Source organism: Dendroctonus ponderosae, unplaced genomic scaffold, assembly GCF_020466585.1.
Source record: "Dendroctonus ponderosae isolate FM_Combo_2020 unplaced genomic scaffold, Dpon_F_20191213v2 Dpon_F_20191213_8, whole genome shotgun sequence".
NCBI lineage: Eukaryota > Metazoa > Arthropoda > Insecta > Coleoptera > Curculionidae > Dendroctonus > Dendroctonus ponderosae.
Window position 1 is genome coordinate 4,589,369 of NW_026019016.1, and position 27,745 is coordinate 4,617,113.

Here is a 27,745-nt window from a genome sequence, read left to right on the forward strand (position 1 = left end):
CTAAAAAACCCGAATTTGTTGATAAATAGTTGTTCGCATCGCTGGCATTTAAAGTGAATGGCATCTAAATCAGCATTAGGAGACATGACGATGTAATTTGTGGCCGAAAAATCTGGTAGTTCGTGCCGCTTTGGAAGAGGGTTAGCTCTAGGCTTAGAAAACGAGTACGTTCGCTTGGGTGCAGTTGTAGGCTGAAATGTTTCATTTTCTTCTGCAGCTAGAACATAACCCTGTTCGGTACTCATCATTTCCACCGTCTCTGTTGGCGACTCTGTCACCTCTCCACTCTTCGACTTTTTATTGGACTGGACCTGCAACACCTCATTAGGTAACACCAGATCGCTACTTTGATCATCTTGGTTCAAAATATAGACCAAATTGGGTTCATCGGATTGGTGAAATTCCACAAGCTCCTGATCCTCACTCATCAAAATCAGCTCGTCACCTTCAAAATGATCCTCCCTGTAGAAAGCATCTAAATTATCCACACCCTTATGCAATTCATGATGATCGCACATATCGTCAGTGTTGGAGAAGGTTTGCAAACATTTGCAACAAGTCAATTTCTTGGTGTATTCGTGCAAATGTTTATCGATCAAATCGATTTTGCTGGAAAAAATTTCTGAGCAAATTCCACATTGATACTGCTCAATCGGCTCATCGTCAGAATTATCCTCGAATTCAATCAGGTCCTGCTGCACAAATTCACACGATCTAAAATTCAATGACATAAGTATAAATGAAAAACGTCCTGAATAACACACTGAACCAATGGATAAAACGGATGAACAAATTACAATTTAACAGGTTGTAGATTTCAATTTATTAAGTGGATCTCTTGTAAACTTTTGCTTAGATTGTGTCAATACTTTTGTGCAGCTATAACCCTAGCGCATGCTTAAATAATTACAACTCGAACTATTTTATAGCTGATTTCAATAATCGCAGTCTGATAATCTCAACACTTCTTCATTCACACTGGGTATAATATCATTCTGATATTGTTACATATTCATGGTGCCTGTTCTGCAGCTCTGTGAGAAGCTATCTATGCAGATTTCCTCTTTTATTTACGAGGCACCCTCAACCTTGATATATTGTCACACATCACGTGCGTTTTAATATTTTTTACTCTCATAGTCATCTTATTGCTCTTTAGGCCACTTACTTCTATTCAATCGAATTCATCGAATTAGAACAAACAAATTACATAACTTAATTTTAACGAATAAAATATATATAAATGTAATAAAAACGGAAAAGCCCAGTCACGATAACAATACTGCCAACGTGCCTAACATTTCACTCATTTCAACAACAATAAAGGTAGGGAAAAAGTTCCCTAACTCCCGTCAACCCTGTCTTCTATCTTGATTAGTGCGGGTTCCGCAAGTTGGGGTCCTTTGCAATGATGGTTCTTTAGTTCGGCTTTCGTAACAAATCCTTTATTGCAAATGCAACAGCTAAAAGGTCTTTCTCCTGTATGGTAGCGCATATGTATCGTAACTGTATACGGTTGRGTAAAACCTTTGAAGCAAATTGGACATTTGTGCGGTTTTTCCTTGGTGTGGGTCCTGATGTGATGTCTCAGAATTTTCCGATTTGCAAAATGTCTRCCGCACATATCGCATTTGTGCGGTTTCACCCCCAGATGGACCTTCATGTGCGGCCTTATGTTCCTTTTGAGCACTTCTTTCCCACAAGTTTCACAGACGCATCTTCTCTTTCGATAATCAGGTTCTTCTAAATCATGCGTTTCCATGTGCTTGATATAGCTACTCTGATAGATCAGAACTTTTCCGCAAATCGAACACCGAAAACTGAATTCATACTGAGCATCGTGCACACTCCATACGTGCTTCTTCAAAGCTTTTTGTGGGGTTTTAAAGCTCTTCCTGCAAAATGGACACTGCCTACTTTCTCCTCCAACACTTTGCTTATGCAGCTTCTGGAAGTGGCATTGAAGCTTCTGATTATCTTCAAAGGACAAGTCGCAAATTGCACAGATAAATCGTTGGAACTTTTTCTGCTGGGAATGAATGTAAGAGTGCCTCTTTAGATTACCCTGGGAAGCGAATATTTTAAAACAAATGTGACATTGAGGCCTAAAAATGAAGATTTTGTTAAATAATGGTTAGAAACAAACAGCCGGGCAACACTACGTTATATTGCAGACATTTTCAAAAAACACGAAATAACATGTAAAATACAAAAATATATTTGATCAGTGTAAGCACATCAATACGAGTATGTTTATTTTACATTTTACGAGAAAATAATAAATACAGTAATATATGAGGGTCCTGTCTAAAATATGATATTTTTAAATACCATACATTTTTCCCAGATTTAGTATTCATAAAGATGAATGGGTGATCAAGATTAATGTAGAATAACCTACTTTAACTTGAAAAAAATAATTTCATTTTTAATAGTTAAGTAGCGAGAAGGAATACTGAACCAAATTTAGGAAAAAATCGACCTCCATAAAATATAAACACTTTAGAACGTCGATTTCTCATTATTGAGATTGTATTTTCTTAAAGATAATTATATATAATAAATAATTACATTATATTTGAGTTTATCCATCTTCCTTTTTACTCTACTTGCAACTAGGCACATAAACGTTCAACATAACGATCTTTTCACCTATGTAGGTGAGATTTATGTAAATTTCACGATAAAATATACATATAGAGTATGCAATTAAAATATAGAAATAACAAAATGAGACTCTAGTTTAGAACGTATTATTGTCTCTAGATTCATTCATCCGATTGAAGTTTTAATTGGGGCACAATTGTGATGCTTCAGTTCGGTTTTAGTAACAAACCCCTTTAAGCACCGAAGACACTTATGTGGCCGCTCACCTGTGTGATATCTCATGTGGACAGTCACCGAGTACTTTTGTGTAAAACCTTTACCACAAATGGCACATAAATAGGGTTTTTCTTTTGTGTGTATTCTTATGTGAATCCGCAGGGACTTTTTGGTGACGAAGCCTTTTCCGCAATATTCACAGCTATACGGTTTCTCTCCTGAAACAACATTCCTCACTAGTTCGGAACGGTATTCATTGCTCTTCAAAAGTTTACCTGTGTGGGACATCAGGTGGACCTTTAAGTTCTTCTTTAGCATCTCTTTTCCACATATGTCGCAACAATATCTTCGATAAAAACATGGAAATCTCGGATCAGCAGCATGTCTCTTCTGCATGTGTGCCTCCAGATAAGTGCTGCATGTCAATTTCTTGCCACAAATCTCACATTCGAATTCTGATCTAAAGTTCGGATCGTGATTGTTGATGTGCTTTTCAAACCATGACTTCTCCTTGAATTGCTTTCCGCAATGTGTGCAACTGAACTCCGCCGATTTATGCAGGGACTTTATATGACAGATTAGATGGTATTTGGTGGTGAACATTTTTCTGCAGTCGAAACACTCGAACTTTCTTTGTCTACGAATTAATACTGTGTTCCTAAAATAATCAAAATATTATCCAATGTATACTAGAGGTCTCTGTAGAATACTGACCTTTGGTGGACCGTGGAATATCATATTTGCTTAAACTGAACTAGGAAACAAACAATTTTTGCTTGTCGATCTTTCTGAGCAACGGAAAATAGCCAAAATCAAAATGCGGTCTAATTTACAAATAATAATTTTCAAATATAAAATAAATAAACATATTTTAGATTTATTAACGTAAGTAAAAGGAGTGCTCTTTAGCTCAACTAAATGTACAGCAGAAATGTTAAGTACAGGTTTTTTCCTGATTTAAAACCGTTTTAACGGTTTAAGGATTTCACAACACTGGAAAGCGTGGATAAAAATGTACACATTTTTCGCCTCAAATGATCAATGTTTTACAATAGAACTCACGCAGACGCGTTTCAACCACTATGGTATAAATCCTTAAATAGTCAGAATATTACATCTTAATGTATCAAAATACTTAACACAACGCCAGGTGATGACAAAAGTTAAATTTCGAGTAGAGTACACCTAAAATCGACCTTTACATTTATGTGTTTTAAGTGCAGTCTTCGTAACAAAACTTTTAACGCAAATTTCACAGTTATTCGGTTTCACTCCCGTATGCTGCCTCACATGAATGTTCAAACTGCCCTTCTGTGTGAAACTCTTACTGCACATATGGCACTGAAACGGCTTCTCCTTTGTGTGTACAACTCTGTGAGTCTGGAGTAAGCTCTTGGTGGTAAAACTTTTCCCACAAACACCACATTGGAATGGTTTTTCGCCCGTATGAATTCGCATGTGATGTCTCAGGCTTGTCTTGGAAGTGAGATTCTTACCACAAATATAGCACACATTAGCCACAGCCGCCCCAGTGTGGGATTTCATGTGCACCTGGTAGGATTTTACGTGAGTGAGAATTTTCGAGCAAAAGCAGCACAAGAACTCGTTCTTTTTATATTCCGGATCATGAGTCTTCTGATGATCCTTGAAATACTGCTCATTTTTGAAAGACTTTGAACACACATTACATGTAAACTTTAATCTTAAATGCTTACATTTATGCCGCAGAAGTTGATATTTAAAGTTAAAACCCCGATCACAATGGCTACATAAAATCTTAAATTGGTTGTAGTGGACGTTATCGATGTGCCGTTTCATTCGTTCCTCTCGGGCGAACTGTTCTTGGAGGTTGTTCTCCAACATGAATGTTTTAAAACAAAAGTTGCAGATTGCTCTGTCTTGATGGGCGTCAATATAATGCTGATAAAAGCTCCGGTTGGTAGAAAACTGTGCAGTACAGACATCACAATTATTAACAAAGCATTTTCCTTTTTCTATATGTCTAAAAAACCCGAATTTGTTGATAAATAGTTGTTCGCATCGCTGGCATTTAAAGTGAATGGCATCCAAATTAGCATTAGGAGACATGACGATGTACTTTGTGGTCCAAAAATATGGTAGTTCGTGCCGCTTTGGAAGAGGGTTAGCTCTAGGCCTAGAAAACGAGTACGTTCGCTTGGGTGCAGTTGTAGCCTGAAATGTTTCATTTGCTCCTGCAGCTAAAACATAACCCTGTTCGGTACTCATCATTTCCACCGTCTTTGTTGGAGACTTTGTCACCTCTCCACTCTTGGACTTTTTATTGGATTGGACCTGCAACCCCTCATTAGGTAACACTAGATCGCTATTTTCATCATCTTGGTTCAAACTATTAAGCATATTGGGTTCATTGGATGGGTGAAACTCTACAAGCTCCTGATGCTCACTCATCAAAATCAGCTTGTCACCGTCAAAATGATCTTCCCTGTAGAAAGCATCTAAATTATCCACCCCCTTATGCAATTCATGATGATCGCACATATCGTCAGTGTTGGAGAAGGTTTGCAAACATTTGCAACAGGTCAATTTCTTTGTGTATTTGTGCAAATGTTGCTCGATCAAATCGATTTTGCTGGAAAAAATTTCTGAGCAAATTCCACATTGATACTGCGCAATCGGCTCATTGTCAGAATTATCCTCGAGTTCAATCAGGTCTTGCTGCACAAATTCACATGATCTAAAATTCAATGACGTAAGTATGAATAAAAAAGAACCTGAATAATACACTGAACCAATGGACAAAACGGATGAACAAATTAAAATTTAACAGGTTGTATATTTCAATTTATTAAGTGGAACTCTCGTGAACTTTTGCTTAAAATGTGTCGATACCTTTGTCCATCTACAACTCTAGCACATGCTTAAATAATTACAACTCGAACTATTTTATAGCTGATTTCAGTAATCGCAGTCTGATAATCTCAAAACTTCTTCGTTCACACTGGGTATAATATCATTCTGATATTGTTACATATTTATGGTGCCTGTTGAGCAGCTCTGTGAGAAGCCATCTATGCAGATTTTCTCTTTTATTTACGAGGCCCCCTCAACCTTGATATATTGTCACACATCACGTGCATTTTAATGTTTTTAAAGCGTGAATAAAAATGTACACTTTTTCGCCACAAATGATCATTTTTTTACAACGGAACTCACACACTCTATTGAAATAGCACCTTGACCTGGTCGAACGACACCAACAACGTGTTTCAAGCACCATGGTGTAAATCCTTAAATAGTCAGAATATTACATGTAACTGTATAAAAATACTTAATATAACGCCAGGTGATCACAAAAGTTAAATTTCGAGTACTCCTAAAATCGACCTTCACATTTATGTGTTTTAAGTGCAGTCTTCGAAACAAAACTTTTAAAGCAAATTTCACAGTTATACGGTTTCACTCCCGTATGCTGCCTCACATGAATGTTCAAACTGCCCTTCTGCGTGAAACTCTTACTGCACATATCGCACTGAAACGGCTTTTCCTTTGTGTGTACAACTCTGTGAGTCCTGAGTAAGCTGGTGGTGGTAAAACTTTTGCCACAAACATCACATTGGAATGGTTTTTCGCCCGTATGAATTCGCATGTGATGTCTCAGGCTTGCCTTGGAAGTGAGATTCTTACCACAAATATCGCACACACTAGCCACAGCCTCCCCAGTGTGGGATTTCATGTGCACCTTGTAGGATTTTACGTGAGTGAGAATTTTCGAGCAAAAGCAGCACAAGAACTCATCCTTTTTATATTCCGGATCATGAGTCTTCTGATGCTCCTTGAAATACTGCTCATTTTTGAAAGACTTTGAACACACATTACATGTAAGCTTTAATCCTAAATGCTTAAATTCCTCATGCCGCAGTAGTTCATATTTAAAGTTAAAACCCCGATCACAATGGCTACATGAATACTTAAATTGATTGTAGTGGACGTTATCGATGTGCCGTTTCATTCGTTCTTCTTGGGCGAACTGTTTTGTACAATATTGGCAAGCAAAGTTATTGCACTCTTTGAAATGGACCTTTTTCAAATGCTGAACCAATAAGTACTTCATTTGGAACTTCCTATCACAATGCGTACAAAACAGTTTCTTTTCTCGATGAATTCGCAAATGCCTTTTTAACTTTACAGAAGAAGGAAATTGTTTAGAACAAATCCCACACGATAAATCTTCGACATTGGTCGAAGACCATTTTGACCTGAAATAAAACAAGATTTAATTATTTACGAGAATTTTCGTTGAACAATAAAAAATTTGGAAAAACGTGTAATTTTGGAAAAACATTTATTTAATGGAAAAGTTAGGAACAACAATAAAAGTTAAACAAAACGAACAATTCAATTAAGTTCGTTTAACACTGACTTTCTGCGGTGGAAACGTAAACAAAACTAACATTTAATGGCAAAATATGAGATTTAAGAGCACAAATGTACGCTACTGTTGAAAAATAATCCTGACGGTTTTTAAGTATTTCGTGAAAAAGTGATTCTTTGGAAAACTACAATATAATCATACGAAAAAGCAGGTGAACACATTAACAACTTCATTTTGTCTCTATTTTCCGGCCTTCTGTCACTTACTTTCATCGTTTAAGTACTAGGAGCTTAACTAATTTTATATAAGAACAAAACAAACTTTTCAAGTTTAACTACGTATTCTTGAAATCAACATTTAACGAATAAGATGAAAACAAACTTTTTGAAGTTTAACTATCTTCAAACCAACATTTAACGAATATGAACATAAACTGATAAGTTTAAAAAATCGGTTTTCGACATCAATCAGTCCGAGGATGAAATAGGCGATACTAATTCGCTTAGAGGTCTTATTCCACGTCGCTCTTTTAGTGGAAAAGATTTAGTGGCATTCCCGTTAAGAAAGTACGCAACTTCATCGTCTGTATCTGACACACTCTCAAATAAATGAGGTGACTTTTTCGATTTGCGTTTAAATGACTTCTTATTTGTGCCTGAAAACTTTACTGTTTCGGTATCAGACGATGGAGGTTCAGGTTTTGCGGAACATGGATTATTGTCCTCAACAATCTGAACTTCTTCGTCGGTGTCAGACAATATAATGGGACTATTTGACCAAACTCTAACCGTTCTTTTCGCTCCTTTCTTTTTTGATACAGACAGGTTACGTGTTTCATGCAATGAATTGCCATGAGAAGTGCGGCTTTTCTTAGAACGTCGATGGTGATGATGGAAATGTCGATGGTGCTTCTTAGAATGATGGTGTCTTCTAAAAGGCGATACATGCTTTTCACGATGGCCATTACGAGGTTCTCGATTTTCGGATAGTTCTCTCGTAATTCTCAACGTTTCATTATAATTCATTTTTAGTTGATAAGATCTTTCATTATTTCTGTACCGGCTATAATCGTGACGCCAATTATAGAAATGATCGAATTTGATATGACTAATTAAACTCCTTGAGGAATCGAAAAGCATACCGCACTCTGTGCAAGTGATTTCTGTCGCATGTGTGGACCGATGAATCAAAAACGATTCGATAGAAAATAGCATATTACATTTAAAACACGGAATTCGAATACTAGCGATTGACGATTGAGAATCGTCATCTTCTATCAGCCCTTCTTCAGACTCTTTTGCAACTTTCGTTTGATTAGGATTCTTCAGGTAGGGAAAATGGAAGGAATCTGGATGGTCTTTAATGATCTTGTTATTTATGGTTTGCTTGAGATATTTAACATTTCTTAGCCTAAAAAATAGGAAAGAATAAGTATGCGGCAGCTAAGATTAAAAAAATAACTAATCTAAATTCTTCTAAATGACAAATTTTAAAATCTTAAATAAAAAAGCTACCAGCCAAGTAACAGATTTTTTACAGAACATTTTACAGAACGAAATTAGTACCAACAATATATTTTATTTTAAAAGTGGAAATTTAACCAAGAACGTTAAACGGAAGCTTACTACATTAGTACTAATTTCCAAGGAACCTTCTTTGATGTCAAATCACAATGACTTCAAATGTAATGGTAATTAGACGTACAAATGACAAAAATAGCACAGCCAAAACTAAAAATGAAAATAATTATTAAGTATTGTCTACAGTATATTTTTTTCGCTAAAAGTGATATATTGCATAATAATGATTTGATGTACCATAAGGAATAATTTTCAAAAATGCAGTATTCCGTGGATGAGTTCGTTTTTGGGCCAAATACGTTACAAGAGTGACGCTTTTAACATGTAAGAAGTTGGGTTTTTAAAACACAATGCATTTTTTCAATAATTATAAAATTATTTTTCCTTCCTTTTGGTACATTTTTTATCATGAGGAAACTGAAAAACTAAATGTCTTGCAAACGAGAAACGAGGAGGTTCGAGCACGCATATTATAATTCCGCAAATTTAAGCAGAACTACAAACGACAATATTTTGCCATCCGTTCAAAAACGTTGCCTCTTTTCTAAAGGCAAAAGAGGCCCTATGAAAAACATTTTGGAAAAAACTCAGGAAACTCCTTTAAAGATTTTGACAAAACGCGCATTTTCTCCCGAGTATATGCATATAAAGCATAATTATGGATTCTGATGAAATAAAATAACGACGTTTGAAGCTACAATTACTTTATTAAGGTTATCTAACGCAAACAAAGAAGTCTTAGAGCTACATATGCTATTAGGATACGATTCCTTAAATTCTGACCTCAATGTGAAACAGGAAATAGCGTCAAAATAACAATGTCGGAAGGAACCCCAAAAAAATCTTAAATACCAGCAAAACGCATATTTAAATTAACATTAATAACTAAGAAAAGCAACTCAAATAAACGGCAACACAATAAACTACCGCATATTATTGATAAATAGTTGATGTTCTGAATTACATCCCGAATTACCCTCTGATTACTTTAATTAGTTGCGGCACATTTAAGTCTTTAATATATTTATAGGACGGGATTTTCTTTCCAGCTTCAAACCCATTTTAAAGTACCCAAATGTACCATTAAGCGGTTACATATTTTCAACCGAATACACTCCACTTACATTGCTCTTAAATGTAATTTGTTTAATATACGAGATGGATAAACTTAATGGAAAATGAATCAATGATTCCAATAATTCGAATCTTGGCGATCATTAAAACGCGATGGCTCGCGATAACTCTCATGCGGTTTCGGAACGTTAGAAAAATTCGTCCTTAGCAAGGGCTCCCTTCTTCGGACCTCTAAAGATCCAAAGTTATCTTCCGGTGATAGTACACGACTATTTTCAATGGGATTTAAATAGTTTTTTGTATACGGAGATACTGGGCGAATTCGTCGTGGTCGGGAAAACATCTGATGGGTTTCTTGTGCCTCAAAGTGTTGCAGCCCTATGCGTTGATTCAATCGATCAGATTCTGGCTCAAGAGGTGGTCTATGCAACGGTTCCCCCGGAGGTATAAAAGATAAGGAGGAAGAAGTTCGGCGACTGTAAAGTTCGATGTTCATTTCTGATGGATCTCTAAAGTATCTTTCATGGTTTGGCATTAAGTCTTTCGGCACTCCGGCAGAATGTTGTCTAAGAACTTGGTCCTTCAAGGTCAAGTTTGAAGAGGTTGTGTAAGGAAATATAGATGGATTCCGATTGGGTTCCCATGGTTGAATGAAAGTTTGGTCTTTTGAACATGGAAGGAGGGAGTCTTTGAATGTCAAAAACGGTTTGAGTGTTGAATTTCCTCTCGGACTAGTGGCTGGTTTCAAGCTCCGGACAATATTAAACGCCTCGGATGAGGTTTGCGAACGTTCGAAACGATCAAACGTGGCGTGATCGAACTCTTTCCTGACAACTGACGGTACATCAGAGTTATGTGTCCTCATGTGTTCCTTTAAAGCTCGCTTGGACAAGACAGATTTCCCACATGCTCCACATTTATGGACATTAGAAATTCCTTCAGATTTACTACTAAGAAGAGCCGGATTTATTCCCGAGGAACTTGATAATTTGCTTTGCAGCTTTTCTGGTTGCTTCCTTTGCGTAGGAAGTTGGGCTTGACCCGAACTTAATCCGTCCGTTTTTCTTGACGGGGTAGCATTCAAGTGTTCTCTCATGTGTATCTGCAAATCTTTTGTGGAAAAATCAAATTTTCCACAAATTCCACATTTGTGGATTCTTTGAGGGCCACTGGAAAGAGTTTTCTTAGTGATACCGCGACCGGACTGGATCGGTTTCTGTGCGATCAAATGTTTGACTTGCCGTGGACTTACAAAGTCGCTTTTCAAAGTTGACACCTTTTCATTCAGATGTATTCGCATGTGCTTCTTTAAGGATTTCCTTGACGGAAAAGTTTGTCTGCATCTTTCACAAATTCCGGGAATAGGAATCGAAGGAGGTATTTTCGCGTCTTTATGCAATGAGTCGTTATTTGGTGATACATCTTCACCATTGGTCGATGACTTCGATTGACTTGCTTTCTCTTCCTGGTGCAATTTTATATGAGCATGTAGACGTTTCCTATCGATGGTTCCTTTGCATTGAGGGCACTCAAGTTTTCCGTTATCTTCTAAAGAATGCGCTTTGGATCTGTGCTCTTTCAATGCAGCTGTTGTAGCCAGTATGTGAGCGCATATTTCACAAGTCAACCGGCTAACATCTTTGCTTGGTCTACCCTCTTTAATATGCGTCTTCCCGGATTGAAAATGTCCTTCAACGTGACTAATAAATGCACCCTCTTTGTTAAGTAATGTGTCGCACAAATCGCATTGATACGAAATATTATCAAGGCGAGAATGAACAATGAAGTAGTGCAACTTGTAAGGAACCGTAGAGAAGAATACTTTTGAACATAGCTTGCACGGCAAATTAATCTGACCAACTAGCGCATGGGACCTAAAGTGAAATCGTAGATCACTAAATTTCAAAAATGTTTTGTCGCACAAAGAGCAGCATAACAGCTCATTAATATGCTGCGCATGATGCTCAAGTACGTCATCCAGTAAGCCAACCCCTTGGCCGCATATTTCACAGAAATACCGCTTTTCATTAGGATTTTTTTCTAATATCTCTTGGTCTGCCTTCTTAAAATCTGTACGAGAACATGATTTCTTTACATGCATTTTAATGTCTATGTAACCGTTTCCTACTGCCGACTGGCAGTTAGCGCATCGAAATAGGTGTGACTCATCACTTGAGTAAAGGTGCCTATGCAGGTCCCCAAAATCATCAAACTTTAAGCCGCATTTTTGACAAAATAACTGCTTAATTATTATTTTGCCCGCTTTGTCATCAACAAGCCGTTTAACTTCATTTGGAGATTCTAAAACTTTCGTATTTGAAGTATCGCAGTTTACTGAAACAACAACTCTGCTAATTTCTTCAGGTGCTTCGGAACTAATCTTCTCTGGAGAGGTTTGTTCAGTTGATTCAGATAATAATTGTAACCTAAAATGAATATTGTATTAGTAACGATAATGAATAAGCAACTCTAATAGGACAATGTGTGTGAACTTAGTTCTTTTTGACAGTCAATTTAGGACTTTAGGACCCGCGTTTTGTGAACCTGGGTGACATTTACCAAGTGAAAATTAGACTTAATTACACCTATCGATTTAACAAGTTTGATTTTCACATGTTAAATCAACCTATATTTTATTTCTCTACATCAATATGTGTACATTCGAAAAATTATTGGGGAATGTTTATAACCTGGTTCTACTGGAACTAAGTGAAACTACCTACTAATTCGCGATAAACATATATTAAAAATCACAATAAATTATCAAAAGTCTCACGGAAGTTTTTTAGGGAATATTTGGCTTCACCTAGTGGGACCTTTACAATTGTGCATTTTCAGTTGTCCTTTCTGGTAAAACCTTCTCAAACAGAACTCGCAGTGAAAAGGTTTGTTACCTTTATGGAACTGCATATGACTATTCAAGGCTGTTTTCACCATAAACCTCTTCTTGCAATACGAGCATTCGTAAGGTTTTTCGTTCGTGTGGGTTCTGATGTGCTCTGTCAAAAGGCTACTTCGAACAAAGGCTGCTGGGCACAGATCGCACTGAAAAGGTTTTTCTCCTGTATGACGTCTCAAGTGTATTGTAAAGTTGTCTCGAACTATGCTTTTTCCACAGACATTGCATATAACTAAAGATTTTGGCGTGTCATGAGCCTTCTTGTGCTTCCTGTATGAGTTCAACGTACTTAACACGCTGCCACAAATTTCGCAAGGAAATTGAGGCTTTTGGTACCCAGGGTTATGACAATCACGATGTCTAGTCATTGACTTTTCGTTGGAAAATGGCTTCTGACAGACTGAACATTCGAAAAAAATTCGTTGATGCTTCACTTGAACGTGTCGATCCAAAACAGCTTTACAATAAAAAGTTTTACTACAGCACATGCATTTATATAACAAGCGACTGTTCAAATGCTTGGACACTTCATGGTTAGTTTTCTTTTCCAAATTACGAAACGTTCTGAAGCAAAATTCACAACTGAATGTTCGGTCGGCAGAATGCACCTGGTTTTGGTGCCTTTCCAGAATAAATTTGGTTGAGAATGTCTTGAAGCACACTTTGCAGCTGAGTTTTCTGTCCGAATGAACTTGGCGAAGATGTATTTTCATTTTGCTGCGCGTTGAAAAGGTTTTACAACACTTAGGACAACCTTCAATTAAACTCAAAGTCTCAGAGGCAACAGTTTGGGGCCTGGAAATCCATAATATATAAAAATGCTTCAGTAGTTACGTCTAGCGCATTTATTTAATTGTGCAAAAGCTATTAAATATGGTTTTTGTCATCTTTATCAGTTAACAAGCATTAAATACAATTTGTTCTTGCACAGACCGAATTCACCAAGTAGGTACAAGTACAAATTGATTATTCTGTGAAACTGAAAGTTGACCAGGACATTTAAAGCCGTAGCAACAACAGCTCTTTGTTGAACTTATACTGAAATGACATTGCAAAATTGCAGTAAAAAAATATTTATTATAAGAAAAGGTTCCCTTTAAAAATTGGAGACAGAATTTTTAAGTAGAAACAATAGCACGCATTCCTACTATTCATAGTTCAAGACGTACAAGAGATTATGCACGACTTCAAGACACTTAAGTGAGGATTTCCATCTGGTCTCTCTCAGCACGTCCTCAAAGAATATGATTGGGATGGTTTTTCAGAAAGTGTGACTTAAGAGTACTTCGTTGTGTATATCTCTTATCGCAAATTTTACAAATGTGTTTTTTCTCCTTGGTGTGAACTACTATGTGGGTTTTAAGTTGCTTATTTGATACGAAAGTTTTATTGCAATCTGCACAAGTAAACGGCTTTTCGCCTGTATGAGTTCTCATGTGGTCGTGCAAGCTGGTTGTGCTGAAGACCACTTTTTTGCACACGTCGCATGGAAATTCTTTTTTGCCGCTTTTGTGCTCCTTTAGGTGCCGCTTAAAAGATGCGATGTGGACAAACTTCTTTGGGCAAAATTCGCAACTAAATTCGCGATGCTTCTCATGTATAAATTTGTGTCGTCTTAGGCTGTCTTTGGTCTTAAACTTCTTGCCGCAGCTTTCTTCTGGGCATATTAAAGGTTCGTGTTTGGGATGATTAACTTCTTCATGCTGCATAAGATAGCTGAACAAAGGGAATCCTTTACCGCATTTATCACAGCAATAGTTATTTTGGCGCTTATGAACCAAGAACTTGTGCTGTTTGTAGGAGTATTTATTGGCTAAGATTTTACCACATTCTTCACAAGTCCATGGTGTACTGGGTGGCTTGATTACAGTTTTTTGGTGGACGTTTTTTTCGTGGAACTTCTTGCGGCATTTCATGTAGAAGCCTCTACCACAATACTCACAAAAGAAACGATAATCATGAGTATGCACGTGCACCGTGTGTTCTCGAAGGAATATTTTAGTGGTGAAATATTTTCCACAAAGCCTGCATTTGAATGAGTCGGTATCGACTTTCTGTATTTTCATGGCAAACCTAAAACTGGTTAATTTCTCAATACATTTCGCTGATCAAGATTCATATTTAGAAATAAAACAAACAAATTCTTGAAAACGTTTATGTTTAACAATAAATAATCTCATTTTGCTGATTTCCATTCGACGTCAGGATGGATTTTCAAAAAGTGTACTTTCAACGAACTGCTCTGAGTAAATCTTCTGTTGCATATCCTACAAACATGTCTTTTCTCCTTTGTGTGCACCACTAAGTGCATATTCAATGAAGTCTTCCTACCAAATGTCTTGTCGCATGACTTGCAATTAAACGGTTTTTCACCGGTATGGATTCGAAGGTGATCTTTCAAGCTCTGTGCAGACATCAGCTCCTTCTCACATATATGGCATATATGTTTTGGAGGAGCATCACTGTGATTTTTCTTCATATGGTAACGCAAAGATATCGGATGAGTAAAAATCTTCGCGCATGCAGAGCAGGGATAAGAAGGTCTGTGCGGTTCATGAACGAGCAAATGATAATTAAGAGATGTGCGGGTTCGAAAAATCTTCTTGCAGGTTTGCACCGGGCAATAAAAAACCAACAAAGGACCATCAGCAACATTATGCTTCCGCCTCCTATGTATCTTGAGTAAATTGAGATTGACAAACCCATGGCCGCATTCTTCGCAAAAATGGGAAAATTCCTTGGTGTGCACAGCTCTTTTATGAAACTCGGCAGACGCTTTAGTCGCATAAGCTTGTCCGCAAATATCACACACTTGTTCTTCTTCGCGCTGGTGAACCACCTGAATATGCTTCCTAAGGTACCATCTTTGCTTGAAATACTTGTGGCAAATTTCGCATTGGTATTTGGGTTCTTTATGGGTACTGTTGTGATGATATAACTTTAAACTATCAACATACAAGTTGCAAGTCTCACACTTTACTGGTTTAGTGAGTCCCTCGCAGCGTAATTGATGATTACGCAAAGCCCTTTTGGAAGAAACTTTCAGCTCACAGTTTGAGCACTGCCATATGCTGAATCTAAAAAAGTATGTTATTGCATCAATTTTTTAAAATTTCAAAATCAAATATCTGGAATTAGGACAATAAGTCTTTATTATCCAAAGGGAGTGGTTGTTTCAAATGGTTCAGTAACACACGCAAAATATGAATGTTGCATTTTTCTAAGCACAAACTTACCTAGTTGATACTATCCTTTGACCACGCCTTCCCACTGGTCATTGGGATGAGCCTTATTAAAGTGGCCTTTCAGAGATCCATATTGGGTGTACCCCTTTTTACAAACCATGCAAACGTATGGCCGTTCTTTCGTATGGACTACTTGGTGAATTCTTAATGATGCTTTTGTGTTGAATAACTTGTCGCAATGTGCACATGAGAACGGTTTTTCTCCTGTGTGTGTTCTTATGTGGTTCTTCAAGCTGGTAAGAGAAGCTAGTTCTTTGCTGCAAATATGGCAGTTGAAAGTTCTCTTTGTTCCATCCGTGTGGTTAATTCTCATGTGACACTTCAGTGAGATCGGATGATGAAGAACTTTCGAACAATGCGGACACGGATATACAGGTTTTTCTTGCATGTGGGTGAGAAGGTGAAACTTTAAAGAGCCTGCCGATCTATAGGATTTACTACATCCTTCGTAGGGACACGGAATTAATTCAACTGGCTCGCCTTCGGGCTGATGACTGCGTTTCTTGTGAAAGTTCATTTGATTCACATTTATGAAACCTTTTCCACATACATCGCAAAACGCTGAAAGCTCTTTAGTATGTCTGGCTTTTTTATGCATCTCAGCTGAAGCTTTGGAGGCACACATTAATCCGCAAGTATCGCAAGGATGCTTCAACTCTCCGTTGTGCATTAAAATATGCTTCTTCAGGTACCAATTTTCCCTGAACTTCTTCTTGCAAATGGGACACTCATGCTTCCTTTCAGCGTGCAGTGATCTCAAGTGATCGTACATTTGGGAATTATCCACAGATTTACCACATACCTCACACTTCACCATGCACGTAAGACCTTTGCATCTCATCTCATGTCTACGCAAAGTGACCTTATACGCAAAGCTTTTTTCACAGTTTGAGCACTCATGTCTCTTGAAGCTAGAAAACATATACTGCAATTTTGTTAAAAATTAACAAATAAGATTACTCGACTACCTTCCTGGTCGATGACTCTGCATATGCGAGTTCAAATAAGTCTGCAATTTAAAACGCTTCTGGCAAATATGGCACTGATGTAAATATCGGCTTTCATGCACCACTGCCAGATGTCGATTAAATGGGCTTTTGTTGTAAAACCCAATACCGCATTTCGTACATCGATACCTATACTCTTTGGTGTGTTTCTGGGCAATGTGGGCACACAGGTTTCTATTTCGAGAAAAAATCTTTCCACAATAACTGCAAATGAAAGATTGAGACTGTTTGCTTGTGGGTGTTGGACTTTGACTGAAAAAAATCAAACATTAGATCTTAAGATGCATTTATCCTCTTGGTTGATTCAAAGGTAGTCATTCATTTTATGTGTGCTTTAAGGCCACCTCTTGATTGATTGAATTTTAAGTAAACGCAACAACTGGCTAATCGTAAGGTGCTCGAGCAAACTAAACACAAGACAATTTCAACAGTATAATTCGAAAAACAATTTATCCACAAAGTTTCACATCTAATTGACTTCAAATGCAATGACATTCAAGTTACATGGAGGAAAAATTATATGAAAGTAAATAAATGGTGTCTACTTTTAATATAAAAGCAAGACTATGATTCAGCGTCGGGGAAAAAGTTGATTGAACAATTTCTGAAACTATTCTATTGCCGCTTTTTCCGGATGACATTTAACCAAATGAGACTTCAGAGGGCTTCTTTGTGTAAACGCCTTTCCACAATGTTCACACACGTGTTTTTTCTCTTTAGTGTGCACCACTAGATGTGCAGATAAAATGACTCTGGTTCTAAAACCACGACCACAATGTTCGCATATATAAGGTTTTTCGCCACTATGCAGCCGCATGTGATCTTCCAAACTGGACATTGAAGCAATCGATTTATCACAAACTTGGCAAGTGAACACTTTCCGGTCGACCTTATGTTGCCTGAGATGCTTCTTGTAGAGATATGGATGAGTAAACAGTTTTCCACATTGGTCGCAAATGAACGACGATTTGTTTTCTTCGTGATTGAATAAATGGTACTTTAACGAACTAGGAGTTTTGAAAACTTTTTGGCATTTTTCATACGTGCACGCTATAAGTGGAATATCAGCCTTGTTGTGCACGGTTTTTATATGATAATTTAGTTCACCGATGTACAAAAACCCCCTATTGCATTTTTTACAATGATAATTAAAGTCCTTAAGATGAATTCGTTTAATATGAGACTCTACTTTAGCTTTATCCAATAACATCTGGCCGCATATATCACAGGGGTAATGTACCCTCAACGTCTTATCAGTATGTCGGGTTGTTTTGTGAGATTTCAAAGCATCCTTTCGAGTAAAAATCTTGGAACAAAAATTACACTTGTGTTCGCCTGGAGTTTTTGCCTTCAGCTTGAACTTGGAACTGTCAGATATTTCCAAGTCTATCCTCTTCTTAAGCTGGTGAAAGCGTAAATGATTCCGATATTTACCGGTTTCAACTGCTTGGTGGCAAATGCTACAAATTCTTTTAAAGCACGTCATTCTGTGCAACTTCAGAAAATGGGGCGACTTGAAGACAACTTTACAATTGAAGCATTGAAGCTTTATAGATGTTGACCGAGTTCTTCGTTGAGCACCAGCTCTAAAAAAATGGTATAATTTTTATATTTGGAAAGAGACCCACCCACAACCGAAACTGTACTGTAATTATTTTTACCTAGTTGAAAAGGTTGAATAAATAAAGGTCATTTCATAAACCTGTATCGAATATTCAAAATTTACCATTGGATTAAACTAGCTTAGGTGAGCATTAAAACGCAGATTATTAAATTGACAAAAATTTAATAGTTACAAAAACTTATCTCCTAGCCTATTTATATCAACTCAGTTAAAATACAATTGTATCAAATATTCAAAACCAATATTGGTTTATTTGGACTTAACAGAAAACGGAAAAAAAATTTCACAAATATTTTTTCTGAAGTTCAAGAACCGCAATATACAGAAAGAAGCTTTCATGAAACATCAGTAAATTGTGGCATAAAAACTTATATTCTTTTAATTTTATTTCAACTCAAAATATTGTATTCTCATTTCCATAAAATATTACATGTGGCTGAAACCTCTGAGTAAAGGTTTGAAAACTAAAAAGCTAATTACAAATGATCACACATCATAAGAAAACTGTAGATCCGAATGATCTTCAAGGCACAAAGAAAACATTTGTAAAAACTTGTCTTACATTTTTCAGAAAACGAATATAAGCAAATGAATGTGAAAGAATATTAACTAATCAGTATCTGTTAAATTGCAACTGCAAATATAGCAACAAATGAAAAAACAGCACATTCGAATGTATCATGGTCCGATCGATTTTCTCCTTTGTTAAATGGAGATTCAAAAAATAATATCCTCAATCAAAGTACATAACGTTCTCTGAAGAACGGCTTGGGATAATTAAGAAGTGGGAATTATTAATATTAATTATCATTAAATATTGATTTGGAAAGAAACATTCTTCCTGACGTTTGCCATCCACATAAGATCCACGGACACACAAATCAATGACTCTGAACACGTCATAAAAAAATCAAAAATTTTAGGCTAAAACCAACGAATTGCTAGTCAGTTTTAATAGAGTAAAATGTCTTCAACAAACCCGTCCAATTGCACAAAGCTCCAATTTAAGCTTTAGAGCAAAACACATCTGAAGATGCCAGCATTCCGTGCTTATCAAACGTCAGACAGAATATATTTAAGTCGTTTATAAAAGATAGCGTCAATGCAAAAGTGCTAATACTGAAGAATCAAGCACAAAAAAATTCTTTTTCTGTATACATTGAATGATATTATCATTTTTTATCAGTAAAAAATCATATAAAATGTGTGTTATTTAATAGGCAAAGTAGTATGATCTTTTTTCACATGTATATTCAACGATCCCTTTTGAGTAAAGGTCTTAGAACATTGGAGACAAGCGTAGGGTTTTTCCTTAGTATGCACCACTAAATGAACTTTCAAAAACTTCCTTGCTGTAAAGGAATTTCCGCAGTGTTCACACACAAATGGTCTTTCCCCGGTGTGTGTCCGCAGATGTATTTCCAAAGTGTGTTTGGAAGTATACTGATTTCCGCATGTATCACACGAAAATCTTTTAATATCTGTATGCCTCGACAGGTGCCTTTTGTAAAGGGAAATGTGATGAAATGTTTTGTTGCACTGGGCGCAGATATGTTGCGGCTTGTTATCAGAATGCTCCGTCTGGAGATGGTACTTCAAAGCGGCGTTCGAACGGAACCCCCTCCGACAATTTGCCACAGTGCAATAGAAAATGTTCACTTCCTTATCGTGCACCCTCCTTACATGAGTGGTCAGTTCTGTTAAATATAAAAATCCTCTGCCACATTGCTCGCAATGAACATTAAAATCCTTTAGATGAATCGTCTTCTTATGGTATTCGGCCCTGTATTTGGTTGAAAATCTTTTGCCACAAACGTCACATGGATACTGAATGCCTTTATTTTCATGCACCTTTTCTCGGTGCAACTTCAGATACTGAAGACTCCTGAAAGTCTTGTCGCACTTCTCACATGAATATAACTGTGTTTTCCTTTTTACTTTGTGCCAAGCTATATGTCTGTCTAGCTTCGTTTTTTTGATAAACTTATTGCAAACTTTGCATATCTTATACAGACATGTGGGATCGCAGACGATCTTGTGCTTCAACAAGGCAACGTTGGATGGAAAAACTCTATTGCATAATGGACACTCCTGGCTCTCGGTCCATGCATCGAAAGGATCGAAACTAAAAGGTGTATTTAATTCAATACCATTCTCACCTGTCTAAAATAGCTTTAAGCAAGCTAATTACTTAAAAACAGTCAAAGTATTACTACAATTTGCGGTAGAAAAGTATAGGTGGGTACTATGATTGGTCGCTTGGAAGATACTAGAATCCTAGTAAGGTACAGGGAAATAAATTCATCAATTAATCTAAACAATAATATACAACGGATGATTAACCAGACCAGCTTTCGTTAGCCTAGACGTTAATTTATTTTGACAATAATGAATGAACTTTTTGGCGTTGTTCAACATAAAAATCAAGTACCATTTTCATCACGCCAATCGCAAGCACTATAGTTATATGTTACTCAACTGACTTTATTTTGTAATTGGTAAGAGTAACAAGATATAGGTTCTACAGGGTGTGTCTTCATACGTGGTCACGCCTCTAGATCATTTAGCTCAAAAAAGTGTGAAAACACAACTAAGATTGTCCATTATTACTCAGGTTTTTAAATCTGAAAATTTCAATTTAAATGAAATTGATGATTGATACCTCGACTAGACGAGCTGGTCTTATCCCAGAGCCCGCTAGCAGCCCCGACTTAAAGCCGCTTGAATTTGTCTCTGGAGTTATTTAAAAAATGTTGTGTATAAAAGTCCAGTTACAAATCTTAATTATTTACGCCTTAGGAGAGTAGATGTAGTTAACCATATTAATATGAATCATAACCAATCTATCTACAAATTTCAGATAAAATTGAAATTAACTATAGGAAATGTATAGAGCTAAATGGAGGCGATATAGAATCACTGATTTCACTGTTTTTAAAAATCCTATCCATTTGTCCAAAATTATCATTTACAATTAAATGGTGGTCTATTCCAAATTTTGGCATTTGCGTGGCTCATTTTTTATTTTAATTTCAGATTCCTAAAACCTGACCAATAAAAGTATATCATATTTATCACTAATGAGGACAACTTATGAGGAAACACCGTGTACCAACAAAACCTGCGACGTGTTTTGCACAACAATTTTGTAACATGCTTTAATACTGAATCTGTAGATGTACTTCTAAGAAAACATCAACAATTCACTTTTTTTGGGCTACGTCAGGGTGGCATTTCCTGGTGTGAACAAAAAGGCTTCCACCCTGGGAAAATTTCTTATCACACACTTTACAGACAAAGGGTTTCTCTCCAGTGTGCACTACACTGTGTTCCTTTAAATACTTATTGGCGTGGAATGCTTTTCCACATACATCACACTTAAAGGGCCTTTCTCCAGTATGCGCACGAAGATGAATCCGAAAATTCGCCCGGGAAAGAATAACTTTTTGGCAAATTTCACATGAATATGACAAAGGTTCATTTGGGGGACATAACAAATGTCTTGTCTTTTGATGGTAAAGTAATGCCGTTTTCGTAGTATATGCCTTATCACATCCTACTTCCCGACATGGAAAAGTAATTTTACTGATAATTTTCCTATTTTGATGTATCAGTTCTCTGTGCTTATTTAAAACACTCATAAACAAAAAGCCTTTTCCACATATTTCACAAAACACATTGTACTTTTTTAGGTGCATTAATTTTATATGATTATCTAGCAAATGTTTTCTTTTCAATATTTTTCCGCAAAATTCACACTGATAGTTATCGTTTTGTTTTCTGTGTTCGTTTTCAATGTGAGTTAGCATATCAGATCTTGCGTAGAAAACCATGTTACATTCGGGACAGGCCTCTTCCGGTAGAAGTTCCAAATAATCGTGGTACGGATCGACGACGTAAGTAATTTCCGTTTCTTCTAGTCCGTCATTTTCAATAATGAATGAAAACGTATCCCTGAAAAGGTAAAGAGTTTTGTTATTATAATAGTAGTGCACATGGGATTATTATTAAGGTGAATGATGAAGGTAATTAATAGTTAGTTAAGGAAATATACACATAAAACTGGTAAATGTCTTCAAGAAAGGAGATGGTTGGAGTTTTTAGGGTAAACTGAAATGAGTCTAAAGCTTCATGCTACTAAACTTTCGGAATTCTCCGCCTTTAAGAAACCAGTAAATTTTTCGGATTTTTAGGCCGGATTAACCTCACTACTTTCAAAGAAATGCTGCAAAAGTCTACGTTTGTTGTAAATGTGTTTAAGGTTTAGAAAATAATTGCAAGAGGTGGCTGGTTGACAAAATACTCACTGTCGTCCCCAATCCAAAAATGTATTACATATGTGAACAGCACCAATATGTAAAATACCTTTTCGTACAATGTACAAATTGAACAATTAATTTCCGAATAGATAATATTAATTATCTTTAAAAGCGATATGTTGAAAAATATGATTCAAATTAAATGGTGGTCTATTTAAAAAAAAGTTACCGCTTATTTTTTTAATTTAAATTCAGATTTTAAAAATCTAAGCAATAGTTGTCTTTAATATTTAGCACTTATGAGGAACAACTAATAGTGAAATACTCTGTAACAACAAAACATGCGACGTATTTTGAACATGCTTTAATACTAAATCTGTAGATTTACTTCTAAGAGTACATTCACATTTCACTTTTTTTGGGCTACGTCTGGGTGGCATTTCCTGGTGTGAACAAAAAGGCTCCCAGCCTGGGAAAATTTCTTATCACATATTTTACAGACAAAGGGTTTCTCTCCAGTGTGAACTACATTGTGTTCCTTTAAATACTTCTTGGCGTGGAATGCTTTTCCACATACATCACACTTAAAAGGTCGTTCTCCAGTATGCGCACGAAGATGAATCTGAAGATTTGCCCGCGAAAGAATAACTTTTTGGCAAATTTCACATGAATATGACAAAGGTTCATTTGGGGGACATATTAAATGTCTTGTCCTTTGATGGTAAACTAATGCCCTTTTCCTAGTATATGCCTTGTCACATCCTATTTCTAGACATGGATAACCCATTCTTGTCTTAATTTTCCCATTTGGATGCATCAGTTGTTTGTGCTTTTTTAAAACAGTCCAAAACAAAAAACCTTTTCCACAAAATTCACAGAACACGTTATTGGGCTCTTGAAGGTGCACTAATTTTATATGATTATCAAGCAAATGTTTTCCTTTAAATATTTTTCCGCAAAATTCACACTGATTTTGGTGTTCGCTTTCAATGTGACTTATCAAATCAGGTCTTGCGTAGAAAACCATGTTACATTCGGAACATGCCTCTTCCGGTAGAAGTTCCACACAATCCTGGTCGAAATCGAACTCGTAAGTAATTTCCGTTTTCACAATTTCGTCATCTTCGGTAATGAATGAAAACATATTCCTGAAAACGTAAAGAGGTTTGTTATTATAAAAGTAGTGCACATCGAATGATAATTGACATGAAGGTAATTAATAGTTATTTAAATGAATATAAACATAAAACTGATCAATGTCTTCCAGAAAGCAGTCTAAAGTTTGATGCTACGAAGCTTTCAGGATTCTTCGTCTTTAAGAAATTGGTGAACTTTTCGGGATTTTAGGCCGAATCAGCCTCACCAGTTTCAAAAAGATGCCGCGAAAATCCACCTCTTTTGTAAATGTGTTTAAGGTTTACAAAATAATTGCAAGAAGTGGCTGTTTGAGAAAATGTTCACTGTCTTCACCCAAAAATGTATTACATATATAAATGCACCAATATGTAAAATATATTTTTGTAATTGGAGAATTGACAACAAACTGAACTGTTGAAACTGGTAGAATCAAGAACATTAAACATACAAATGTATGTACAACAAATAATAAATAATAAATGAGCAATACTACTCTTTAATATTTATCACTTAAAGGAACAACAACTGATGAGGAAACACCCGTACCAACAAAAACCAGTGACGTATTTTGAACATGTTTTAATAGAAACTAAATCTGTAGATTTACTTCCAAGAACACTTTAAAAAATCACTTTTTTTTTGTTAAGTCAGGGTGGAATTTCCTGGTGTGAACAAAAAGGCTTCCACCCTGGGAAAATTTCTTATCACACACTTTACAGACAAAGCGTTTCTCTCCAGTGTGCACTACACTGTGTTGCTTTAAATACTTATTGGCGTGGAATGCTTTTCCACATACTTTGCACTTAAAGGGTCTTTCTCCATTATGCGCACGTATATGAATCTGAAGATTTTCCCGCGAAAGAATAACTTTTTGGCAAATTTCACATGAATATGACAAAGGTTCATTTGTGAGACATATCATGTGTTTTGTCCTTTGATGGTCAACTAATGCCTTTTTCCTAGTATATGCCTTGTCACATCCTATTTCCAGACATGCATAACGCCTTTTAGTCATAATTTTCCCATTTGGATGCATCAGGTCCTGGTGCTTTTTTAAAACACTCGAACACAAAAAACCTTTCCCACAAATATGACACACATTGCACTCTTGGAGGTGCATTAATTTTAGATGATTATCCAGAAAATGTTGACTTTTCAATATTCTTTCGCAAAATTCACACTGATACAATTCATTTACAGTGTGGGTTGGCAAATCAGATTGTTCCTTGTTCCATTCGGGGCTTGCCTCTGCCGGTGGAATAGCGTAATCGTGGTCGTGAGCGACCGCGGAAATATATTCCGTTTCTTCAATTGCGTCATAATCAATAATAAATGAGAATATAACCCTGAAAAAGTAAAGAAGCGTGTTATTATCAAAGTAGTGCACATGGAATGATAATTGACATGACGGTAGTTAATAGTTATTTAAATGAATAAATATAAACATAAAACTGGTGAGTCTTCAAGAAATCAGATAGTTGAAATTTTTGGTATGGTAAACGGAAATGAGTGCCGAATGTTTGATGCGACGAAGCTTTCAGAATTATTCGCTTTTCGAAGAAACTGGTGAACTTTTTGGATTTTTAGGCCGGATTAGTCTGGCCAGTTTCTATCAAATGCCGCAAAAGTCCACCTCTTTTGTCAATGTGTTTAAGGTTTAGATTTTAGTTTAATTTAGTAGACTGCATACTGTCCAATGACAGTATGCATCATTTAGAATAATCGCATCAAAGATAAAAATAAAAACCTGTGTTTCTGTGGTGAAAATGTTTCTTCTTCTCCGAAGATGTGCTCATGAGGCACTTAGATGTTTACAGGTAAAAATAATTGTCGACCTATTGAATGTATTTTCCATTATGAAATCCAATTAGTGTTGACTAAGTCAGGCACACCATAATAAATAAAGTACAAACGTTAGTAAATGTTCCGGTAAAACGTACTGTTCAGTTGAAATAAAAATTAAAAAATAAATTATTATGCCCCATTTAGAAATCGTTTGCGAAACTACTCGCGAACGAACAGCCGCTGCTTTAAAAAATGAAGCGATATCAACGAACAGAAAAGTTAATTCAAAAGACAAATTTACAAAGTTGATTTAAATAGACGAAGAAATTTGGCGAAAAAAGTGTAAAATAATCTTGCATGAAACTAAGTTTGCAAACATTTTTTAGTCAAAAAACATATTTGAGGTGGATAGGAACTGTCTCATGAGAACAATGAAATGGTTGACATAGATAATTTTGAATTACAATATAAATTGATTTTTAAAATTTTCCAAAACTTCAGATTTATAATTATCCCCAGTAGCCCAGCCCATTCGGCAAACAAGTAGCAAAGAGTATGAGATTACATAATTTTGCTGTTGTAGTAGTGGTTATTCTTGTCCTAATTTAATTGTTATTGTTCTTATTACTATTACTAAATATATTTTATTTGATTTTTCGACTTACTTAAAACCAAGGTGTGCAAGACTTGCAAGACCACGATTTAACATTAACATGAATAATCACTAATGAAAATTGATAACGGTTCGAGTTGAGATTACTGTCAACTCCACTCCTCACAAAGTTAACCCAAACCTAAAGACGACTTAGGGAGGCCTCGCTAAAACTTACCTGAGAAGTTTACACTTTAATTATAAGAGCGGGAGAGTGTACCGGCCCTAACAGGACAAATTATGAATGTTTTCAATATTTCTCAGAGCAACTGACGGTACAAACTTGGATGATTTAATTAGAAGAAAAATTATCCCGTCAATAAACACCAAGTAAGCACAATAAAAAAATTTGAAATGCTTGAAATATGTGAAATGTCCAGTTATTTGAAAAATCGGTTACAACCAAACAACCAAAAATTACAGTTTTAAAATTAGTAGTAATCTCATATAATAATATTATCTCAATGAAATGAGAGATAAGGTGAGCGGTGTGTAACTAATTTTCAAAATTTAACTTTCCGGTTACACTCTTATTTCTGATTGCTATTGGATTAGAAACAAAACCATGGAATGCAACCAATTTCATGTGAGCGAAATAACGCAATACCATATAGTAAAACTCTAAGGTTTTTCAACTTTAGCGAGCATAGCATTAGATAAATGCAAAGAAGGCAACCTTAAAATTGTTAAGAATGGGAAGGTTTTGCAGAGCAGTTTTACAACGATAGGAAGGAAACGATACGTGACTGATAATGTGCAGAACCCTTTAATCTTAAAAAATAATTTTATAAGTGTGTAGGAGAAAATGATGCACTGATGATCCTGGGCTTTAACAAGTTATATTTTCTCTACAATTAAGCTACAAATTGTTTCATGAAAAGTTTTGAAAGTGAAAGAAAACTTTTGTCAATTTTTACAATTTTACATCTTTACCTTGAACATATGCTTCAATATACTGATGTAAACACCATTCTACTCGATGCAAAGTTAGAAATTATTTGAACTGATTTTCTGGAATTTTCGTCATTTAGTTATCTTTTCTTGGAATACTCAGGGTGACATTTCTTCACATGCACACACAGAGTGCTCCCTTGAGCAAATCTCTTGTCGCAAACCTTACAAACAAAACGCTTCTCCTTGGTGTGAACCACATAATGCTCCTTTAGATATTTTTTTGCCATAAACGTTCTTTGGCACTTCTCACATTTAAACGGCCTCTCACCGGTGTGTTTACGCATATGAATGACTAGATTCGCTTGAGCTAAGAACACTTTCTGGCATACTTCACATTTATATGAAAGCGGTT

At 36.1% G+C, this 27,745-nt stretch overlaps 2 protein-coding genes across 2 annotated transcripts in view; both read right to left on the bottom strand.

Annotated features, from left to right (window-relative positions):
- The window catches only part of LOC109538054, a 151,220-nt gene that overhangs the window by 98,935 nt on the left and 24,540 nt on the right, over window positions 1-27,745 (bottom strand). The window lies entirely within an intron of this gene.
- On the bottom strand, window positions 2,106-3,777 carry LOC109533957 (zinc finger protein 239-like). The gene is made up of 3 exons (XM_048669052.1): window positions 3,538-3,777; window positions 3,099-3,481; window positions 2,106-3,041 (listed from the first exon to the last, which is right to left on the bottom strand). The coding sequence occupies exons 2-3, from the start codon at window positions 3,424-3,426 to the stop codon at window positions 2,773-2,775; spliced, it is 597 nt and encodes a 198-aa protein (XP_048525009.1). The 5' UTR covers window positions 3,427-3,481; window positions 3,538-3,777; the 3' UTR covers window positions 2,106-2,772.